Source organism: Sycon ciliatum, chromosome 1, assembly GCF_964019385.1.
Source record: "Sycon ciliatum chromosome 1, ocSycCili1.1, whole genome shotgun sequence".
NCBI classification, from domain to species: domain Eukaryota; kingdom Metazoa; phylum Porifera; class Calcarea; order Leucosolenida; family Sycettidae; genus Sycon; species Sycon ciliatum.
The window spans coordinates 9,245,195-9,266,975 of NC_088643.1; the positions used below are offsets into that span (position 1 = coordinate 9,245,195).

The following is a 21,781-nucleotide window of genomic DNA, read 5'->3' on the forward strand; positions in this document are numbered from 1 at the left end:
TGCCTTTCTTCTAAACAGAAATGAATTACAGCAACACAATTCAAAATCGTGCAGTCCAGAGATAGAGCAATGCTGAGGTAAGTATTGTCAGAAACATGAACTGGCTGCATTAATGGGGTCTGAGCAGCCTGAAAAAGTCAAAATCTTGCGGAAGAAAATAATGGCCGACGTGCATTCACGACACCAGTGCCACTACAGCTCAGCACCAGGGAGTAGTAAAATACCGGTATTTCACTACTCCCTGCTCAGCACAGTGGCAGCGCGACGAAAGACAGCGGAGCGGAATAGTGTGCACACATAAGCGCTACAGGAAGATAGGAACTTGGGAACAGAAGAGAACTGGCTAGACATGGCCACTAGCCGAGTACTCAAACACAAAGTTCCCTCTTCCACTAGTGCACTGCTGTTGGTAGAAAAATAATTGGAAAATATTTCTACAATTCTCCTAAAGGACAACTAGTGACAGGGATGGAGTACACTGACAAGTTGGCAGTGCTATAATGACATTACACGTTGTGATGTTCAGCGTAGCAGACTAGCACTCACAAAGCACGTTATAGAGTTGAAGAGTGGCTGGGCAGCGGACCGTGCACATGCGCAAATGCTGACAGGGTGTATGGACATCTGCCAGTACGCAAACATTACCATCAGCTTCAAGCTCGGTAAGACGCTGTTTGTGTGTGTGTGTGTGGGGGGGGGGGTGTTGTAATCGCAGCTGTTCCCCTTAGGATTTGGACAGGAGATCCAGCTGTCGTGGTAGCAGTATCGCCATCTCCCTGGATATCTCGAGCTCCACCTGCAAGATGGCAACACAGGATGCAAAGCTCTCACCACAATCAATCCCCCCCCCCCCCCCTATGCCGGGCTCACACTGCCTATCTTATCAAAACTTACTCCAAAGTACTGCTACAGTAAAACCTGTCCAAGACGACCGCTCAAGGGATCTTCAAAATATGGTCTCTGTTACCAGGTGGTCTCCTTAACCAGGGTCATGTGACTGGGCGATTAATAGAATGATCCTGGTTTCACTGGTCTTCTATGATAGGTTTATACAAAAGAGAAAGGACCAAGGAACTACAAGTTACGCTATACTGTCCACTAACACCACCAGTTACTAAACAATCAGCTCATGCGATAACATTGCACGACACTGACCGACGGTACTGACGTTCTACAACTAACTGGCTAACAGCTCTAGCACATCTTTCTCTTTTGTATAAATTAAACCTTGACTCTCCAACTGAGTCCATTCTTTGATAGGTGGTCGCCTTATCCGAGGGGTCGCCTTGACAGGTTTTACTGCTAGTTAGATAGTGTGTCGAGTAATTAGTTAGTAGAGTGCAACTCTGATACTTTAAGACGTACCTGAAGTACCCTCATGGAGGGGGGGGGGAGACAGGGAAGTGTACCTAGTATCCAAAAAAAGAATATTTTTTCACGGTTCGCGGGAGACTCGGCAAACAAATCAAACTCCCTCTTCGGTGCAACTGTGGGCTATATTATTGTCATAGAATCGGCAGCGTCAAACAGGCCATAAGATGGTGTGTGATCTTTCGGCAACCCCCGGAATGGTGTTAAATTGAGAGTTGAACCAGGAGCACTCTGAATCGCTCAGGCGACGGGCATCAAGAAACAGCCCAGCATAGCAAGTACATGTACAGTGCTGCTCAATGAAATCCAGTCGCGTCACTCAAGTTAGCGCCTTGCACCATTTCACAGGCCAGTGTTCGCAGGTCTAGGGCTGCGCAACTCGAGTGACACGACTGGATTTCATTGAGCAGCACAGTACATGCACAGTGTAGTGGCATGGTCAGAAGAGAAGCAGTGTTCCACAAGGCTGCGCCATACGGCATCACTGTCCATCCACCAGTACGGATTCCGGCAGGGGCTCAGCACATCTGACCTTCTCACGTCTCTCAACCACTCCTGGGTCTCCGCAGTCAACCGTGGTGGCGCAGTGCGCGTGCTGGCTGTAGACATAGCAGGAGTATTCGACAAAGTTTCACACCGAGGCGTGCTCCGCAAGGCTGCGTCATACGGCATCACTGGTCCCCTAATCAACTGGCTGTCTGACTACCTGTACGACAGGAAGTTGCAGGCAGTAGTCGACGGAGCATCTTCAGAATCATACAAGATTGATGCTGGGGTCCCACAAGGGAGCATCCTTGGGCCCACACTGTTTTTGCTGTACGTGAATGACGCCTGCGACATCCTACCGGAAGGGATCACTCCGGCTGTTTACGCAGATGACACCACGCTTTATGCCCACATCCCAACGCCACATGCTGTGACAGAAGTGTGCCGCAACCTCCAAGCTGGTGTAGATGCACTTGCTGAATGAGGTGCTCAGTGGCGCGTCACTTTCGAGCCAACGAAATCACAGGCCATGACTGTGTCCCGCCACCGCAGACCCTGGGAGACACCACCCATCCAGTTCAATGGCACAGCGGTCCCGGAATGCTCGCGGCTGAAGCTCCTTGGAGTGACGTTTGATGCCCATCTATCATACTCAGAGCATCTTCGAGGAACTGCAGTGCGTGCCACACAGCGAATTGGTTTCTTCCGAAAGGCGTGCCATGTCCTGGACCCACCGGGCCGGACCACAGTATACCGGGGGTTCATTCGGCCTCTGATGGAGCACTGCCCACTTGTATGGATGGGAGCTGCGGCTACCCATCTCTCACAGCTGGACCGAGTCCAGTATCGTGCCCTCACCCTGATTGGGACAGAGGCTGCAATGGACACTCTGTCCCTGTGGCGCCGTGTGGCCAGCCTCACAACTCTGTACAAGTTCCATGACGTCACAAGCCCACCAGCTCTTGCAGCGACACGCCCAGCCAGAGCCATCGCACCCGCCATCGCGCCTCCCACACGTCGTCGCTCGGCAGCCAACCTTGCGCACAAGCTTTAACTCCAGACAGCCCTACCTGCCAGATCGTGCAATGTTGCGCTGCTCCAGACAGCCCTACCTGCCAGATCGTGCAATGTTGCGCTGCGCTCTTTCCCGGAGTGCCTCATCGAAGCCTGGAATGAACTGCCAGCCACTCTCCTCCGCGATGCATCGTCTGCCAAAGGGATGCAGCAGTTCAAGGTTCTGACCTACCGCTACCTGAAACGGTCGGGTTGGTCATGGGCCACGGACATCGCCCCCTACAACTTGTAGGCTACTGCCAGTACGACCCTCCCTGTTCATGTTCTCGGAGCACTCCCTTCTCATCAAACTCCCAATCCATCTGTCTTTATCTCTCTCTAACTCTCCTCCATTCTCACTCTAATCTTTCGTCAAAATTGCACGGCAATCAGCCTCTACTTTCGCCTCAGCATCATGATCTTGATACTGCTATCTTTGTACTTGTTTGCGTACTTGTTTGCACTCATATCTTGGAATAACTCGCAAACTAACAAGTTTCCTGGTTTCCTCCCCTCCCTCCTCTCTTTCCTACCCTTAGAGTTCTTGCTCTCCTGCTCCCCGCCCTTCCACTCCCCATTTTGTTTCCTTTGGTGCACATGTGCAGCTGTGATGCCGAGACCCTTGGTCGGCTGAGCTTCACAGGTCCCACCCACTCCAGCCTGCTGGATATGTACCATTGTGTGTCGAGTTCTCCTCCTCATTTTAGTTCATCATGCAGTGAGTGTTCAATAGTAAAAAAAAACAAAAAAACTTAGAAGTTGCGTGTGCTCCGGATGGCAGTCGTGGGTCAGTCAAGTGTCAAGTTCGGCAAGAAGCGTGTGTTCCTAGTTGGAACAATCAACTTCAAAATAAAAAGAAGCAGTGAGGTAGCTAGAGCTAGAGAGCAATGCACTGGGTGCTTACCTGGAAAGCTTTGGCCAAGTCGTCTTGCTTGTGGCACTGCTCCACGATCTCCTTGTGAAGTTGGAGACTACCAACACAGATACATACGGACACATGCGGACACACACATGCGGACACACACATGCGGACACACACGCGGACACACACGCACAAATACACACACACACGGACATGCACACGAAGAATTCACCCGTACACAACACGTCACGGCATGCAGCCTTAACAATTGACTTGATGAGAATATTCACGGACCAAATTACATGATATTTTATGCAGTTGCATTGCCATTCACCCTGGCGTTGACTTGCTTCAATGTAGCGTTCATGCTTATTGAAGACAACCTGAAATCCGCATGGCAGTACCGCTTTACCAGCCCCATCAAGACTAATCTCCCTCACACTCCCCAGCCCCATCCCCAGCTCTCATACAATCAGGAAGCATGAAGCTACGCCTCATGGCAAGCGTAATTCATGCAGCCCTCGACTAACATTATCGGCAAGGATCTTCTGTGAGTGCTAGTTTAGCACAAGTCAAGCAGCGCGACTCAAGAGGATGACTCTGACTCAGTAGCTTTGCTAACTTACCTGACTTTCAGGTTCTGTATGCGCTGTGCCGGATTCAGGGTGATAACCTTGCTGTGCCTGTCCACATCAAGGCGCAAGCAGAGCATTCAAGAACATCACACTCAGAGACACAAATCACAATAGTAACTGGACCACACCGGCTCTGCTTCGGAGAACTATAGTGCTGCTCAAAGAAATCCGATAGCGTGAGTATGGACTCACGCTATCGGATTTCTTTGAGCATGCCAACCTGGAGGCTTGAGTTCCCTGGACAACGAGGCTGAATTCCCTTGATTTTGCCCGTTTCCCCTGGACAGCAGTTTTTTAGCGCATCCACCATCAGCAAACTACGAGAGAGTACGAGAGAGCATTTTTCATGACTGCTGCTCAAGCAAAGAAAGGATGTCATTGCATCGAGTTGTAACTGCACAAGTAAAATTTCTGTTGACTGCCGGTGATCCATTGCAGTTCCACATGGGCTGTTTCTGTCTACTACGTGCTGTGTGTACTAACAACGGATCTACCAGTTCAAGGCAACACCAAAAAGCGTCATAAAAAGGAGAAAACATCGATTCAAAAGTTCCATCTCAGTCCCTGGACTTTCGCAAGACATCCCTGGACCGCGGGACAAACACCCTATTCCCTGGACTGTCCCGGGAAACCCTGGATGGTTGGCACGTATGTGAGTCAAGGTTGCGCCCGGCACCAGTGCACATTCCAGTGTTCACAGGGCTGCACAAAGTCTGCTGTGGTATTGACTGAGACTCGCTCGATCGGATTTCATCGAGCAGCACTGTAGTAGAATTTGATGTGACTACCGTCCCGTCATCAGGTTTATTGATGGGGAAAGGTTTATGAAAGCAACGCCTCCTCAGTAACAATAATTATAGGACAGTCGTATCGTGGGACAGTCGTACACCAGTATTTACTCCATTCAGCTCTATGCTATGTACACAATCCTAGTATTCCTGGTAAGCTTTGCAGCACCAGTCTCTAGCCGGAACCGAGCCAGTATTTACCACACACATCCTACTTCTCCCTTCAACCGCATAGATACACACATTCACAAAAGGACATACTCACGTACAATATGTGTGTGCATGCTTACACGCACACACGCACACATATACGCACACATGTACGCACACACATGCACACACACGCGCGCGCGCGCTCACACACACACACACACAGTGATTCCCACACCGACAATCCGAGAACTGACCCATTTAAAATATTTTCAATATCAACCATACACATCTCCATGGACCACCAGCAGGGCAATACAATACGGAGAAGGACAGTAGAAAACCAGACACTATACTCGTAGAATAGCCAAGATGAGCTAAGCCATACTTACAGTCGTGCAATATGGAACTTGCAAAGTAGAGCTGGTCTGGCAATGTCCTCGGATAGCGTTTCCGGCATGTTACCCTTGAGGTCACTCAGAGATTCTGAGATAGCGGAGAAGAGGAGGATGAGAAGGAGGAAGACCATGAGTACAAGGAGAGAGAGAGAGAGAGAGAGAGAGAGAGAGAGAGAGAGTGTGTGTGTGTGTGTGTGTGTGTGTGTGTGTGTGTGTGTGTGAGAGAGAGAGAGAGAGAGAGAGAGAGAGAGAGAGAGAGAGAGAGAGAGAGAGAGAGAGAGAGAGAGAGAGAGAGAGAGAGAGAGAGAGAGAGAGAGAGAGAGAGAGAGAGAGAGAGAGAGAGAGAGAGAGAGAGATGTGAGCCATCTTAACCAGCACTGGTATTTCATACACACAGACCAGACCATGGGTATACATTGCAGTAGGCCCAATCTTTGGGCAGCAAACAAAAAGGATGATATGTGATTATCGTTATAATGTAGGCGATCAGAATATGCCATCAAAGCAGCCCTCGCCCGAAGGCGTTCAGGATAGAACCACAGTAGGGCTGGGAGCAGTAACAGTGTGTGTGTGTGTGTGTGTGTGTGTGTGTGTGTGTGTGTGTGTGTGCGCGTCCGTGTGAGTGTATGTGCATGTGCGTGTGCAAGCACGTATGCACATAGGATTCACTCTGATCTAGACGTATACACAGTGTCAGAAAGGGAACGCGAACTCACTGTAGAATGCCTCAAACTGCTCTCTAGCTTGTCCAATGCTGACAGCAACACACATAGGCACAGGATAACAAATTTAACAAGTAATAATATTATTTCAACTTCCAAAACATAACAGTTCCACATACAACGATGGTCACACTGGGGGTCAAAAATAAAATAAAATAAAACGAAATGAAATGCACCTCCGGGCAAACCTGAACGAGCACGGCAAAGCAGAATTCGTTATTCACGGCATGTTTGATGAGCAAGCTGCTATCCGCGATTGCAGTCATGCGATACATCAGTACATCTTGTGCCATCAGCATTGCCATATCCTGACGTCAAAGTGACGTAAGCGACACGTTGCACCGTCGGGAACCTATTACGCGGTGCTGAACGCTCTGGTTTATGTACTGTTGCCATTTCCGATGCACACACGGATGCCACTAAGCCCATTATTGCGCAATGACGTAATTTGTACCGCGAACACCCCACACAGCCACCTGGGCATGGTCGTGTGGGGTGGTGAACATTAACAGTGCATTCCTGATCCCAGCGTACTCACATACATTACTCATACCTTCCATATTCTGGTCTCTCCTCCCACAACATCTAAAATCCTGCCAATGTTACAATACATTCACACAGCTACTGCAGAATGCAACATACTAGTTGATATCCAGCCCTGCCCTAGCTTCTTTTGCTTTTCAGTTCCCCTTTCATTCTTTTTCTTTCCCCCCCTCTAGCTGTATTACCGCCATGGCTGGCTATCGCCCACATCACCATTTCATTGGCTAGTGCCACGTGATTGTGAATAAATAATAATAATAATAATAATAATTCGGCAATGCGCAATGGGGCTTATGCTCAGACAATACTCACTTCAACCAGCCAACGTTTGTTTCACACACGTAATGACACTGACAGAAGTTCTTACAGCATATTAATCTTCTTGGCGAGTTTCTGATCGATTTTCTCTCCGGCCTCCTTGGCACGGTCGAAGGTTTCAAGCTTGATATCCAGTAGCGACCTACACAATATGAAGGACATAATTATTATGCAATAGTACAATTAGTGACGAAACGAACCATGGTTTTTACCAGCGATTATTAGCTCCACTACAAGTACAACAAAAAACAAATATTCTCCTATTCTACCCGTGACGAAGGTTTGAAAACTGAATTTGTGTCTTACAAGTCGTCCTCATTTTTCCAAGATGGCTCTCCTCCGCCACTGCACCAAGCCTAGTGATATACTCGAATCTTCGAATTCCAAATTCCCATTTACAGATTTCATTCTCTCAAGCTTGAGAATAATCTTGCAGCAATGTCAGGTCGAACAAAAATTAAATCGAATACATCTTTCTAGAACAAATCGGAAGCGTCGCCAATTCTTCAATGCAGTGCGTGCATCTGCACAATCCACACCAGTCCAAAAGAACACTGACAAAACTTCCGAACCGAACGTTTTCATTCCATTCTCTTCATGGCATCTTCACATTTGTAGCGTGATATTTATCTCCCTCAATTCTTTGCCCATATACCTGCTGTCTTTAACAGTCGTTTGCTATATTCCCTGTAAGATCCAATAAAGAGAAGGGAACGAAAATGTTCGGTTCGAATACGTGTTTTTCTTCTTCGAATTAACAAGCTTACATATGCCCACGTGCATACACACTGTAAAGCGACAAACTTTCGCAGCGCGCAAATTTAGAGTTTTCATAAATTAGAGCTGGTTTACGGTGAGGAACTTTTGTGACTCTATCTCTTCAGTCGGATCTTGTACTGTCTACAATCAATGTACAGAGAGGTTTGCGGCTCACTGGCAAGTACTTACACAAGGGCCTCTGCTGCTTCGAATCTCAACTGACGTACAATGTGCAGGTAGAACTGTCATACGTCAAACACATGCACATGCACATACACATACACACACGCACACACACACACACGCACACATGCGCACACACACACACACACACATACACACACACACACACACACACAGCTTCATCCTTAGATAGCCCATTACAAAGTTGACGAAAACACGCTATGCTCAGCAGTTTGGCCAGACACTGCACATTCCACCAGTGAGCCAAAGTGCTACGGACAAACTCAGTGTCCCAAAGTGCTACGGACAGACTCAGTGTCCGAAATGGACCGTAATGCTAGAGCTGCATGGCCTGCATCAGTGCGATGAGACCTGAGCACGCATTCCATTGTGGCATTGGTCAGCAACAGGGAGCAGCACAGTGTTGTACTGACCACCACCCTGCATTGCATGCAGAGCTACTGCTAAGACTGCGTTTCAGTTTTCACACAACAGCAGCACGCGCATGCACAAGCACAACGTACACACAACGTACACAGAACAACGTACTACAATACTATTGCTCCTGTTGCCATTGCACCACACACATCATGCAGCGTACCTGTGGGTTAAGGCAAAGCGCCGTTCCCAAGAGCATATCGGCGCGCCGCCGATGCATCTTGCTGCAATGAGCACACACACAGTGAGCAAACAAATACTGTAAATAATCGACGCGGAGACAACAATTTTATAATAGTTATAAAATGATGATTGTGGCAAGAAAATCGATTTTGGTAAACCTTCATGACTTTGTTGTAGTGTGGCGATGACAGCAGAATTTGTTCTCTTTATAGCTATTATAAAATACTGTAAAAGCAGAAATTTTCGGTGGTGTAATATTTTCAGTCTTTTCCAAAATTGGCGATTTGGCGGAGGGAAATTTTCGGTAAACCCGTTTTCCAGGTAAGTGCACTAGTACTACAAATTGTAGTACCGAAATTTCGGTGCGTTCTATTTTCGGTAAAAATTTCAGCACCGAAGTTACCGAAAATAAAACACCACCGAAAATTTCTGCTTTTACAGTAGTAGAGAACGAACAGAATGCATGTCATGCCAGGAGTATGAGAGTGACTGGACCAGAATTACAGACGCCACCAGAGACAGGGAAAGTGCAGCGCTCAAGGTGTCCTGCACATCCTGGAACAGCACCGGATGATGATGCAAAATCATACAATCAGTGGAAAAGGGAAATATAATTTCAGTGAGTGCGAGAGTCGAAAAAAAGAGAGAAACAGCTTTTTTTCCCCGGGGCTCTCCTGTCGCTATCGAAAGAGATAGTATACAATCAATACATACTAGAAAAGTAAATAATACTGAGCAGCACATGGCATACTCCTGGTCCTAGGGCCACACGCTAATACAGTGAAACCTGTCTAAGCAACTTACTTGTACACCTTAATTTCTACTTTATGCTGCTATTTTAGTACTACAGTCAGACCTCGCTTATCCGGTCCTCTTTTACCCGGATCACTCGCCATCCGGAAGAAAATCGTCGGTTACCGATTTACAGCATATGTCATGCTACAGTATGTGTGTTCGACTATCCGGTTCCCTCGCCTATCCGGATATTTTTGTGGAAAACGGATGTGTGCGGTTAATAGGGTATTCACACGACAGGCAAATCCACGTGCACCGGAAAGTTGCTATGGTATTTTACCTGTGAACGAGAAAAGTGGCTGCAAGTGGCTGAAAAGTGCAAGCGAGCTGGGGGCCCACTTTCACGATAATCGTGGCGTGCACGAGTACGGTACATTTGCACCAAAAAGCGCGAAACAAGACTTGATTTTTTACGCGGCTCTTTAGAACATGAAGTTGATTGTTCTTTAGAACATGATAATTATTGTATGCGTTTTTTGAAAATTTGAAATACCCATGGCTACTGGTCGGTGAAGCATTCAAAAATGCAAACGTGCCTGTCGTCAAGAGCAGCTGTGTAAATCCACACAGTCACTTTTCTCGTATGTCACTCCCTGTGAAACGTGCAAGTGCCTGTCGTGTGAATACCCTATAAGCGAGGTCTGACTGTACATTCCTCTCCCCCCCCCCCCCTCAACCCACCCCCACCCCTTCCTGGTGCACACACATCCAGTGCTGACTCCGAGACCTCTGGTCGGACTAGGTGGACTCGCCTCACCTGCACCTTGCTTTTGCATGTCCTACCCCTTTTGTTTGTTTGTCCTAGTCTTCTGTCCCACTTTACTGTTACCCCACATCATCAGTAGGATCATGAAAAAAACTTTTTGCGTGGAATGTTGCTTTGCGTCCTTGAATCGTGGTTTGACCGTATTGTCCAAAGGTCTTGCCAGTATCGTCATCGACATGCATGAATATCCGCCAACGTCCTTCACAGCTGAGACTTTCAGCTCGTGCTTATCTTGGTTGCGCTCACCTTCCCCTCCTTATGCTACTTCTATAACTTAGAACCTTCCAAGTTGGAAGGCTGTTGGAGGGCGCATCCAAGATGTGCTAGAGCTGTTAGCCAGTTAGTTGTAGAACGTCAGTACCGTCGGTCAGTGTCGTGCAATGTTATCGCATGAGCTGATTGTTTAGTAACTGGTGGTGTTAGTGGACATTATAGCGTAACTTGTAGTTCCTTGGTCCTTTTTCTTTTCTATAAAAAAACTGCTCACGGGACCTTACAAAACTGGTCCCGTGTACAGGTGGTCTCCTGATCCAGGGTTATTTGACCGGAAATAACATCACTCGTTCCTAGTTATAGTGGACTTCTTGGACAGTCGCCTTATCAGAGTGGTCACCTTGACAGGTTTTACTGTACTTGCAGGGGTGTGGGAAGGTATTCTAGTGTTTATCTGTACTCTCTTGTACCATCATCCTTCAATGCGACGGACCCCACGATAGGCGGTCAGCCTTTGGGTCATCCTAATAAAGTTATTATTATTATTATTATTATTATTATTGTGGAAGAGAAAAGGACATATGGATACGAGTTAAGAGTAACTCTCCATCACTGTAACATGATACTATATACAGTCAGAAAGTGCAATAACTAGGCACAAAACTGACAGACACATCCGTTATTATTATTATTATTATTATTAGAAAGGAAAAGGACATATGGAAACGAGTTAAGAGTAACGCACCATCACTGAAACTAGATACTATATACAGTCAGAAAGTGCAACAACTAGGCACAAAACTGACAGAGTACTGAGACATTCGACGTCCTGACACCTAGCTTCTTCGTTTCCATATGTCCTTTTCCTTTCTACTTTTATTATTGGCTCAATACCCGAGTTTCAAATTATTATTATTATTATTATTAATGTGGTACCGTCAGCCATCTGAAGTACAATTTACTCGTGGAGGAGGGGTGGTTGAGCCGAAAATTTTGGAAAATTAGAGCCCAGATCTGTGAATTTTGTTGATTCACGGGGTACCTGGGGCAAAACGTGGCACAGTCAATACCGTAGTGACCGTACCGAGTCCGATGCCCCTGACTTTACTCTCAGGGCTTGGTGGCTACTAGTTCCCCTTACCAGACACGATCAGAGTCCTTCTCGAAGACGGCCAGTCGATGGAAGAGCTTGCTGTGGTTCTGAATCAGCTCCACATAGTCCGTGCAGTGGTCGTCGAGGGAAAAGTACTTCCTTGCCAGCTCGATGTGCCTCTGACCGAGTAGGAACAGCTGACGCGCCTTAGCAACACATGGACACGCACAACAAGAGTGCAGTCAGTTCAACTCCAAGTAGTTTAAAAATTATATGGGTCATCCTCAGATCCTTATGCAAAGAGCAGGGAGGCAGCAGGCTTTGACACAAGACACTACAGTCAGAAGCAGCTTGATTTATCAGGTGAAGAACGATGACAAAGAACGTGATAGATGGTTCATGGTACAGTCAGACCGCGCATAACCACACACATCCGTTTTCCACAAAAATATACGGATAGGCGAGGGAACCGGATAATCAAACACACATACTGTATGTATGCATGGCATACGCTGTAAATTGGTAACCAACGCTTTTCTTCCGGATGGCGAGGGATCCGGTGGATAAGCGAGGTCTGACTGTAGTACCTTCCGTTGCGCCCGCACAGCGCAAACATCTACATTCAGTATTTACCTGGTCAAAGTCTGCGACATAGTCGGTCGGAACATCCTTTACGTATGCGTCCGTGCCCTCGATGGCAAACTGCACTGACTTCAGGACGTCACTGGACACGCACAGCAGAACACAACGGTGCACAACACAGCTTTGGGTTTGAAGCCTACTAGTATGCGTAAGCTGCAATGCCTCACACCAACGCAACAAGACGTTCAATCCCGACTGCCCTGTTCACGTTTCACAGACGCGGCTCAAACCTGAAAGCGGAAACTATGAAAGGAGGAGACCAGAAGCCACTTTTTAACCATGAGAATGTACTTGTGTGTCAGATGTGTCAGATGAGATATGATTGCTGGGCTTTATTATCATGGGAGGCATGGCTCTGTGCGTGGAGCACAAACGATGACTAGAAACGTGAAACGCTGAAACATTTGAAAGAACCAAAGAAAATCACAAGTATGCTACTCCATACACATGTTCTAGTATACCTGGATGCATTGTCATGTGCCTCGGAATCCTCGCTTCCTGCAGAGACCGCTGCAGCAGCATCTGTGGCAGAGCATCAACAAACAGTCATTCTCAATGTCGGTTTACTAAAAAACAGCAACAACTATCTCTGATTGGCCACAGGCTATCGTGAGAATAAAGATTCGAAACGCAGCAACAACAACGACGACAACAACAACAACAACAACAACAACAACAACAACAACAACAACAACAACAACAACAACAACAACAACAACAACAACAACAACAACAACAACAACAACAACAACAACTACTACTCAAAGCACATAACGCATCCAAAAAAGATGAAAACAAACATTCTCCCGTTCCACCATGACCAGCGAAAACGAGCGTGTACGAGTATATGATGGCATATTGCAGATGAGAATTTCCAAGTATAGTCACCTTTTCTCTTCTTCTCTATTTCTCGCATTTTGAGATGCGCGGCGACTTCTTCCTCTGACAGCCGTGACAGCAGCTCAATCTCCTGCCTGCAATCGTCAAATGAACCAGAGAGAACAGACGGCATGCAAGCAATCAAGGAGATTAAGATGAATGTTACAAACGCCGGACATCACCCCCCAACCCCCCGGGAGCAGCCACACAAGTCACAACTGCCCACACCACACAGGTGTAAGGTTTCATTCGCCCCTCGGGTCTACTTGTGGGTACATGACATTTAGTGAAGCATTTTCCTGCGTTGCGTACAGGTTGCACAGCGAAAGGCAACAACGAAATGAATGACACCACATGTAGTAATGCGATGCGTCGATGTGTGCACATAGACGCACGAGGTCACGTTCACAAACTTCACATCAAATGAATCTCTCCACAATCCCCGCTAAGTGGACAGGAGAAGAGCAGAAAAACGAGCACAGGGTCTATTCTACGGGCTGTGCTCCGCGCAAAGAAACTCCTTGACCGCACAGGGGCCTGTGATGCAAGGATATGCTCCATATGATTCTAGAACTGCGGTCTCCAGAGATATGCATGGCACTGCAGGGAAGGCATCTGGGCTAACAGTACAGTAACAGTACACCATTTCCATCCAGCCCTATGGCTATGGCCACTGGTTTTCAAGCCTAGCATATCTACATTCACAATGCATGGTTTTCCCGCATACCCGCTTACTTTGAGTCGTCGAGTAAGTTCATGGCGTACACCACCCACAGCCGAGACACGCTCGCTACCGTACGCTGGTTGTCCTCGCTGACAGTCGGTGTGGATTCACTGCCACCAGCCGCCGCCGCTGCTGCTGCTGCACTTTGCACTTGACGGGCTTGCTGGGACAGCATGCATGATGATGCGGCTGAAAAAAAAACCCAGAGATCGGAAATCATTAAAAAAAATAGCAGCTAGCTGTACACAAGCAAAGTACATGTACCCCGCTGAATGAAGAGTGGATCCTGCACAACACGGAGAGTGGAAGAATCGCTACAACTCATAGTTTCAGGTTGAATGAATTCAAGTTTTTTTGTTGTTTTGTTTTTGTCTTACAAGCACCCATGGGCTCCAGTCTGGTTAGAATTGAGGAGCAAAAGGGTGGTGAGACCTCGTGCACTCGGCCGACCTGAGGTCTCGGCTTCATAGTGAGCTAGATGCACCGATATCATGAAAAAAAGACACCACACCTGCCTGTTTGGCTTTGCAATGTAAAAAAACAAACAACCGCCACAACCACCACCAGCAGCAGCAGCAGCATACCAAGACAGTAGAGTGCATCCGCATAACGACACTGGCTGAGAAAGTAACAGCTGAGAGTACCGCAGTTCAATGCCCAGTCCTAAGAACACACACACACATGCATACGTGCACCCACACACACACACACACACACACGCACAAACGCACACACACACACACACATGTGCACACATGAATCAAACACACAGACACACACACATACACACACGAGAAACAAACACACATCAATCATCACAATAAATACTGTGCAACAAAAGCACACACTGCACATGGCATTCTCCGTCATCCAGTAGCATATGGTACACCACATAGAGATATCTTTGCGAGATTCCCTACTGCTCAATCTCTTTTACAAATTCTCAAATTGAGCAGTATGATGAAGAGCACAGCAGCAAAGATTCAAACGTACATAGCCATCCTCGACGCCATTCTTCAGCTGACGTTGCAGCGTTGCACTACAGTACTGCGCAGACTGCACAAACAGAATGAAACGAGGAACAGAAGAAACCATCAAGCCACAAAATACATTCAAAGTCACTTGGGAACATCATCATGCACAAAAACATAATACATTTTTAAGAAAAAAAGAGTAAAAAATCCTTCGAGCCGGATTCGAACCAGCGACCTAAAGATTACTGTCATTTACTGACACCGACTACAGTCTTCCGCTCTACCAACTGAGCTATCGAAGGACACATGTGAAGCAAACGAATACAAGGAGAAAGAAAGGTGACAGAGGAGGTTTCGTAGGGTATCCGGGAGACTGCACTCTGGGTTAGTAAATTGTACAGCTTCTGTACTTCGCATACCCCCCCCCCCCAAATTGCCAGGCCAATCTATTTTAAATTTAATGTACATGTATATACACTCCCTGGTCAACTCTTCCGCTGTGCACTTTCATGTTGTGCTTTCTAGGAGTCGCAAGTGCAGTCACCCAACGACTTTGTTTTATACCGGCATAATTATAGCAATTTCTCAGTTGCTGATCATCTCCAATGCCTCTTCCTGTTCAGTATTGGGACAGTAATATACACGAGTCACAGAAAAACCACGTGTCTTGATTGTCGTAACTTAAAGTTTCATGCCATATAGCAATCTTCAGACAACTGATTACGGTGATGCACAGCTAGTATGGTATTTATACAGTAGCATAGGAAGGAATCTGTGAACAGATTAACAGTGACAGTAATATACAAAACAATTGTCAATCATAACCGCCCACACCGGATGTTTATAGGTGCATACACTGCACCAACTTGACAGAGGAGGTTTCATAGGGTGTCCGGGACACTACACTCAGGGTTTGTAAACCATTGTGCCAGCGTGATTGTGATACTAAACACACTGCTGCTACCCTACCAGGTCGGTTTGGTCCATTTCCTTGAAGACCTGCGCGAGGAAGTAGAGCGTGTGGGTGTGGCCCCGGTGCAGCTCTGCGATGCCATCTTCTGACTTCAGACTCGGCACAAACAGCCTATCAGCATCAGCAGCAGCAGAAGCAGAAGCGGCGGCAGCAGCAGAAGCAGCAACAGCAGCAGCAGCAGTGGCAGCACAAGACAAGGTCCAACACACCTTAGTCCCTCTTCAGACTGGGTACAAAACAGCCTATAAGTCACATTTACATAGAAGTTTCCAAGACAACAACAAGAATCTGGCGGGAAGCCTAAAAAGCTGCCCAATCCTTTCAGGCAGGGTGCGAACCCTTGTACAAGGCAACTTTCCTGCATTTATCGTACTTTCACCACTGAATCACCAGTCAGTCGTACACGCTCTGTACCCGGGTGCGACTGGCTGCTGCGTTCACACGCCCAGGCCCATTGCGCAATTGCGTAGGGTCAAAGGTTGCCTGTATATTGCATGTAAAATGTGTAGTCTGAATGCAGGCGTGGAAAAATGTTGCCTTTTAGGTTTTATGTGATTTTGTACTGGATGTTCTACATGTATGTACGTAGTCTGTAGAGGGCCTAAGTGATCACGGCATATGGGCAGTGGAACCAGCGTGGCGGACATCATGTGACCCATAGGTGCAGGGGATGACTGGAGTTTCGACCAACATAGCTGTCATGTATGGTCATGTGGGTGTAAGAATGGTTGTAGCAAAGACGCACACACTGTCCTTTGAAGTACTAGTACCCCCTCCACCTTGCCACAAACTGTAAAAACTACACAAATTGCCATAGAAGCTCTTTCATTTGACATAATTATGTCAGGGAGTGGTGCTCTTCTTCAGGTTTGCCGAGTCGGAGGTTCGATGGACTTCTCGTGTGCTCTGGATAGCAGTCGTGAGCCAATCAGAGCGTGGAGTCAAGTCGGCGGAAAAGCGCAAGTTCCGCTGTGGCGAGCAACCAACCTTTCTATAATATGTCTATCGACAGTTTTATTATCATGATAAACCATGCATGTCACGACATAACAAAGAAATGAAAATGCACGCACTCGTGTACACAACAAAGAAATGCACGCGTACGCACTCGTGCACGCCGCGCGGTGTCCTCGTTAGCCCCTCTCCGGTAGTCATGTACTGAGTGTAGACATCCTCGGCTTCCTGAAGCAAAGCAATGCACACAATGCAAACGGGAAAAAATACAGTCGTCTAAAGAAGCATGCCAGCAAATGGATTCAGCACAAGTAAAGTATAATTAAAGCTATAAACAGAATTAATGCCACCTTGCTTTACCAGTAGACCACAATTTTAGTCCATATTTGCTTCTTTCTTCTTTTCCTTTTCTTTTTGACTTCCTACTCTTTTCCTTGTTAGCCGTGCGTGGTTGGCTATAAAAACCCTGCAATCGCCACGCAAAGTGGTCATTGGCTACCCCAGCCATGTATTGCTTGGAATAAAATAAATAAAATCCCGGTAAATACATAAGTGCCGCAGGCATTCCCATGCAACAAGTGAACTTTTCGGAGTTAAGTAAAGTACATTTTCATCGCTGAGCCCGAAGAAACTCACAACGGTTGCTACCATCAACGCAAACTGCATTACTGGTAGTCTGGCAAGAGCGTTTATTGAATACCAACTATGTACAGATGGGAAGCACAGGAAAATGTTTATCTTCCGTCAATGCAATGTCAGGTCAGTGCCCACCTCACCAACGTATCGGGTAGCTCCACGCGTGATCAAATAAACGAACAACATAGGCCAACTGCTGACGCCGACCAGAACGACCAGCCAGAATCAATTGCCTGCCTGCATGGCGTTCCCAAACAGCTGATCAGCTCTTGGCGGCGGACGAGCTCGCAAACTCAATTTGAGTGGCTGACATACTATGGGACATCACATGCAAAACCTCTATAATTAGCACATGTGTGCAGTATCCTAGCTGCTGAAAAAAACCCGGCCCTCATCACAAACTACGAGCACATACCTTCAGGTACGGAAGCGATTTCTTGTGGTCCATTCGATTCGACAGCACGTATCCGATCTGCAGATCAACAGACAGAGAGACAGAGTTCAGCAACGACCCTGCACAAGGAAGTGACACACTGGCCAACACTGATGTCTGCGGGGTGAATTGCTAGGCTGCAACCTCTATTCTTGGCATTCTCAGCTCATCTCTGCCTGCCAAGGGAGAAGAAAGACTCATTTCTATATTCACTGGTCACGTTGTGCAAAGCTACAGTGCTGCTCCATGAAATCCAGTCGCGTCACTCAAGTTTGCGCCTTGCACCATTTCGCAGTCCAGTGTTCGCAGGTCTAGGGCTGCGCAACGCCCGGCGCGTACTTGAGAGACGCGACTGGATTTCATTGAGCAACACTGTACACCTGTCAGCAGTTGCCACACTCATACCTGATTGCATGTGAGCACAAAGCCGAGAATGCACTCGGACGATTTCCGATACGGCGTCAGGTACTCATAGGCCTTCAAGAGATTTCGCTCTCCCTCGCTGGTTTGTTCCGTGCTGCAGTAGTTGGTGCCAAGCTGGAGATGAAGATGTCCAAGCAGCATGTCTACAGCAGGATAGGCAAACAATGGATGTGCATGCACACACGTACACATACACACACACGCACACACACACAAACGCACATGCACACACACACACAAACGCACATGCACACACACACACACACAAGCCAAATTACAACAAAAATCCGTAAGATCTTGACAGTCTGGGTTAGAGTAATGAAAGTTGCTACAAAGATTCAGCGAAACGCGACCGAAATGGAGCGGATGGCCAAAAAAACATTCCGTTACATGGAGTACCAAATTCTGACATTTTTACAACTCCTGCCGTGAATCATAATATCGCATCAAGAGTCAAGATCAAGGTCTTTTGGTTGCTGTAATATTACATGTTCACATTCGGCTCATTTCCACATATCTTTTCTGATTCGGAATTTGTTCCCCTTGGCGGCTTTAATATTTTTGCCCTCCTCTTAACAACTGACGCTTGCCATGTCTCACACGTATCCTAGTCCCTCTAGCCTGCAACCAGGGTGTCTGTCGCTGGGGACCAGGCCAATGGCAAAAATGGTAGCACAAAAATAGTTTCAACTCGGATGGAGAGCCAAGGATAAAAATTAAAAAAGAGAACCCAAAAGTTTAAAAGTTATCCGTTTCCAGATGTGATGCAGCTAAGCATCAGGTCGTTGAATGTCAGTATCGCATCAGTCAGTTTTGTGCTAATTGTTGCACAATTTGACTCAACAGTATCCTGCTTATAATCGTTAGTGTTGGTCAAAACGGATAACTTGCAAACTTATTGGGTTCTCTCTTTTCACAAAAATAGTGATCGTCGTAAAAGTTGTTAACTTGCATGCAGCTGCAGTGTATATGTTCTGAGTTGCGGGCAATGCCTAGTCACGGACAGAGCCCGGTTCCACTCTGCCCAGATAAAGGGAAGCTCTCCGGTACAAGGAGATTTACCAGAACAAGACTACTAGTACATGCACAGCTCGCACTCTCTTACTCAGGATATTCCGCGGCACCTGCAAATCGACCAGTCCGCCCGTGGACGCCACATTTTCGCCACCGCCGCTGCTGCTGCCCGTGCATGTGGAGCTGGCAGCGCTGGCCTCCTCCGAATTGTCCTCGCCAGCCTTGCCAACGCTGGCCTCCTCCGAACTGTCCTCACCAACCTTGCCAGCACTGGCCTCCTTCGAACTGTCCTCACCTGCCATGCCAACACTGGCCTCCTCCGAATTGTCCTCACCTGCCATGCCCACAGTGGCCTCCTCCGAACTGTCCTCACCAGCCTTGCCAGCACTGCGCTGCGAGGCATCCTCGCTCACGGTGGGCTCGCTGCACGTGCTCTCGCCTTCACTGGAGGTCGACGAGATGTCCAGAGCACGGAAACGGAGGTCCAGTTCAGTCGCGAGTAGACCGTGGAGTTCCCGCAAGAACTTCCGAGCGGCATACTTGGACTTGTACGGTGTTTCTGGAGGATCATCCTCAGACTTCTGTGGCAGAAGAAGCAGCAGCAGCAGCAGCAGCAAAACAAATAAAAATTGTTGTAAGATATCGGAAATTTATAGAAAAGATATCGGGAATGCAGATGTTTTTGCTTGCCTGCTGGGGTGTTCTTATATACCGTACTGGCAATATATGTTGCCGCAGTGAGGCCATGAAGCGTTACATTGGCACATGTTTGCCGCACGCAGGGCGTTACATGCAAAGTCGCACAGGAGCCGTTACACAGGTTTCTATATTGCCGCAGTCCTTTTTTTGCTATTGCCGCATCACTTTTTTGCTATTGCCGCATCATTTTTTTGCTTTTGCCGCATCATTTTTTCTTTTCATCCACATTGAAGGCACAGAAATTCAGTTGCTATCCAACTGTTACAAACCCGACGGCAAAGGGCGACAACGATATCAATAGAAGACTGTATATTTTAACTATCAGAGTGATCTGTTCACAAAAAGATCATCAAAAGGAAAGTGACATAGGGGAAGAGCGCTTCCTCCAAAAACTACTTTTCACCACGCGGTACACGTGCTTTCACAGTTTTCAGCCTTTTTTTGCAGTGCAAACTGCAATGAAAAGATCGCCGCACCCCGCCGGACGCGCGTTACGAACTCAACGAAAATTTGTCGCACTAGCCTGGTCGCGCGTTACGCCGCACCCCCCTGCGTTACGCGTTACGCGGCAACATATATTGCCAGTACGGTATCCAGGCTTCGGTGTCTATACCGTACTAGTGCGGCTACACCGTGGTGCTCCTGAAAGCGGTGCTAGTCTCGACGCACTCAACGTGCTCTGGTGGTATACGTCAGGGCATGCATTTACCGTAAAGTACCGTTGATCCGCCCCCTGTCGATTTTCTACCTGTGAAGCGACTTCGGCGTATACAACAATGTTGAACCGACGCATGCACTGCTGTACACAATACTTGTCAATCCAGGATGAAAATGTGCACAATTCAGCACATCGAGTCTGAACTTCTACGTTGTTGTACATTGTCCTGTACTTGACAGCCTTGATCTAATTCCCGCCCTCTGCTGAAAACCCAGCTGGGAAGCGACATGGCGTGGGGGGGGGGGGGGGGGGCGGCGGATCAACGGTACTTTACGGTACATGAGATGAGCTCTGGGTATTTGGACCAGTGAACAATACATATGCATCACACTCCAGCCATTTGAATATTTGAATATCAATGCAAAAATTGAAATATAGAAAAGAAAAAATTTATAGAATAAGATGGAAGAAAGACTTTCATGTGTACAGTATCCTTCCAAGCTGTGTTAAGCCATGCCAACGAAGCCAATACTCCTGCATGTACAATGCAAGTAGAGTGATTGTCTAATGACTTTAGAACAGCCTACCTCTTGCTGTTCCAGAAATTTGCTGTACAGTTCAGGAATGACTGGTTGGGGTTCACTGGGGACCTTGGGAAGATCCAAGGAATCTACAGCTGACGTCTCCTCTTCCCCATCGCTACCCACGTCACTGATATTTGGCGTCTGATCCTCACCGTCCGACATTGTACTCGAGAGAAGACAAAATTAATGATGAAATTATAGAACTGAATGTAGAATCTTTGAAAGTAAAATTTCTAAAATCAAATCGGTCAGGGCAGTAAACCCTGGCATAGCTAGCTAGCTGGAGACACGTACGTACACATGCTATGCTGTATTTTTCTGGGACTGTCCCTCCCGATTTTGGTGCGGCCTTGGCGGCGCTTCCTCCCTGATCCTCACAACAACACAACATTTATCTACACCACGCGCGCATGCATGGTCGACCTGTCTGTC

The 21,781-nt window shown here is 47.3% G+C and overlaps 1 protein-coding gene and 1 non-coding gene across 2 annotated transcripts; both read right to left on the minus strand.

Moving 5' to 3' along the window:
• Positions 1 to 25: 25 nt before the first annotated feature.
• LOC135812318 (KIF-binding protein-like) lies at positions 26 to 21,589 on the minus strand. Its single transcript, XM_065325696.1, has 21 exons — positions 21,353 to 21,589; positions 19,500 to 19,989; positions 18,377 to 18,537; positions 17,954 to 18,010; positions 17,057 to 17,130; positions 15,945 to 16,059; positions 14,995 to 15,057; positions 14,586 to 14,664; positions 14,013 to 14,190; positions 13,287 to 13,372; positions 12,860 to 12,920; positions 12,390 to 12,480; positions 11,805 to 11,962; positions 8,870 to 8,930; positions 8,275 to 8,327; positions 7,376 to 7,468; positions 6,460 to 6,497; positions 5,738 to 5,831; positions 4,399 to 4,455; positions 3,815 to 3,881; positions 26 to 796 (listed from the first exon to the last, which is right to left on the minus strand). The coding sequence occupies exons 1-21, from the start codon at positions 21,509 to 21,511 to the stop codon at positions 725 to 727; spliced, it is 2,307 nt and encodes a 768-aa protein (XP_065181768.1). The 5' UTR covers positions 21,512 to 21,589; the 3' UTR covers positions 26 to 724.
• Positions 15,183 to 15,277, minus strand: Trnay-gua (transfer RNA tyrosine (anticodon GUA)). The gene is made up of 2 exons: positions 15,241 to 15,277; positions 15,183 to 15,218 (listed from the first exon to the last, which is right to left on the minus strand). It is a non-coding gene; the product is annotated as a tRNA-Tyr (tRNA).
• Positions 21,590 to 21,781: the final 192 nt, after the last annotated feature.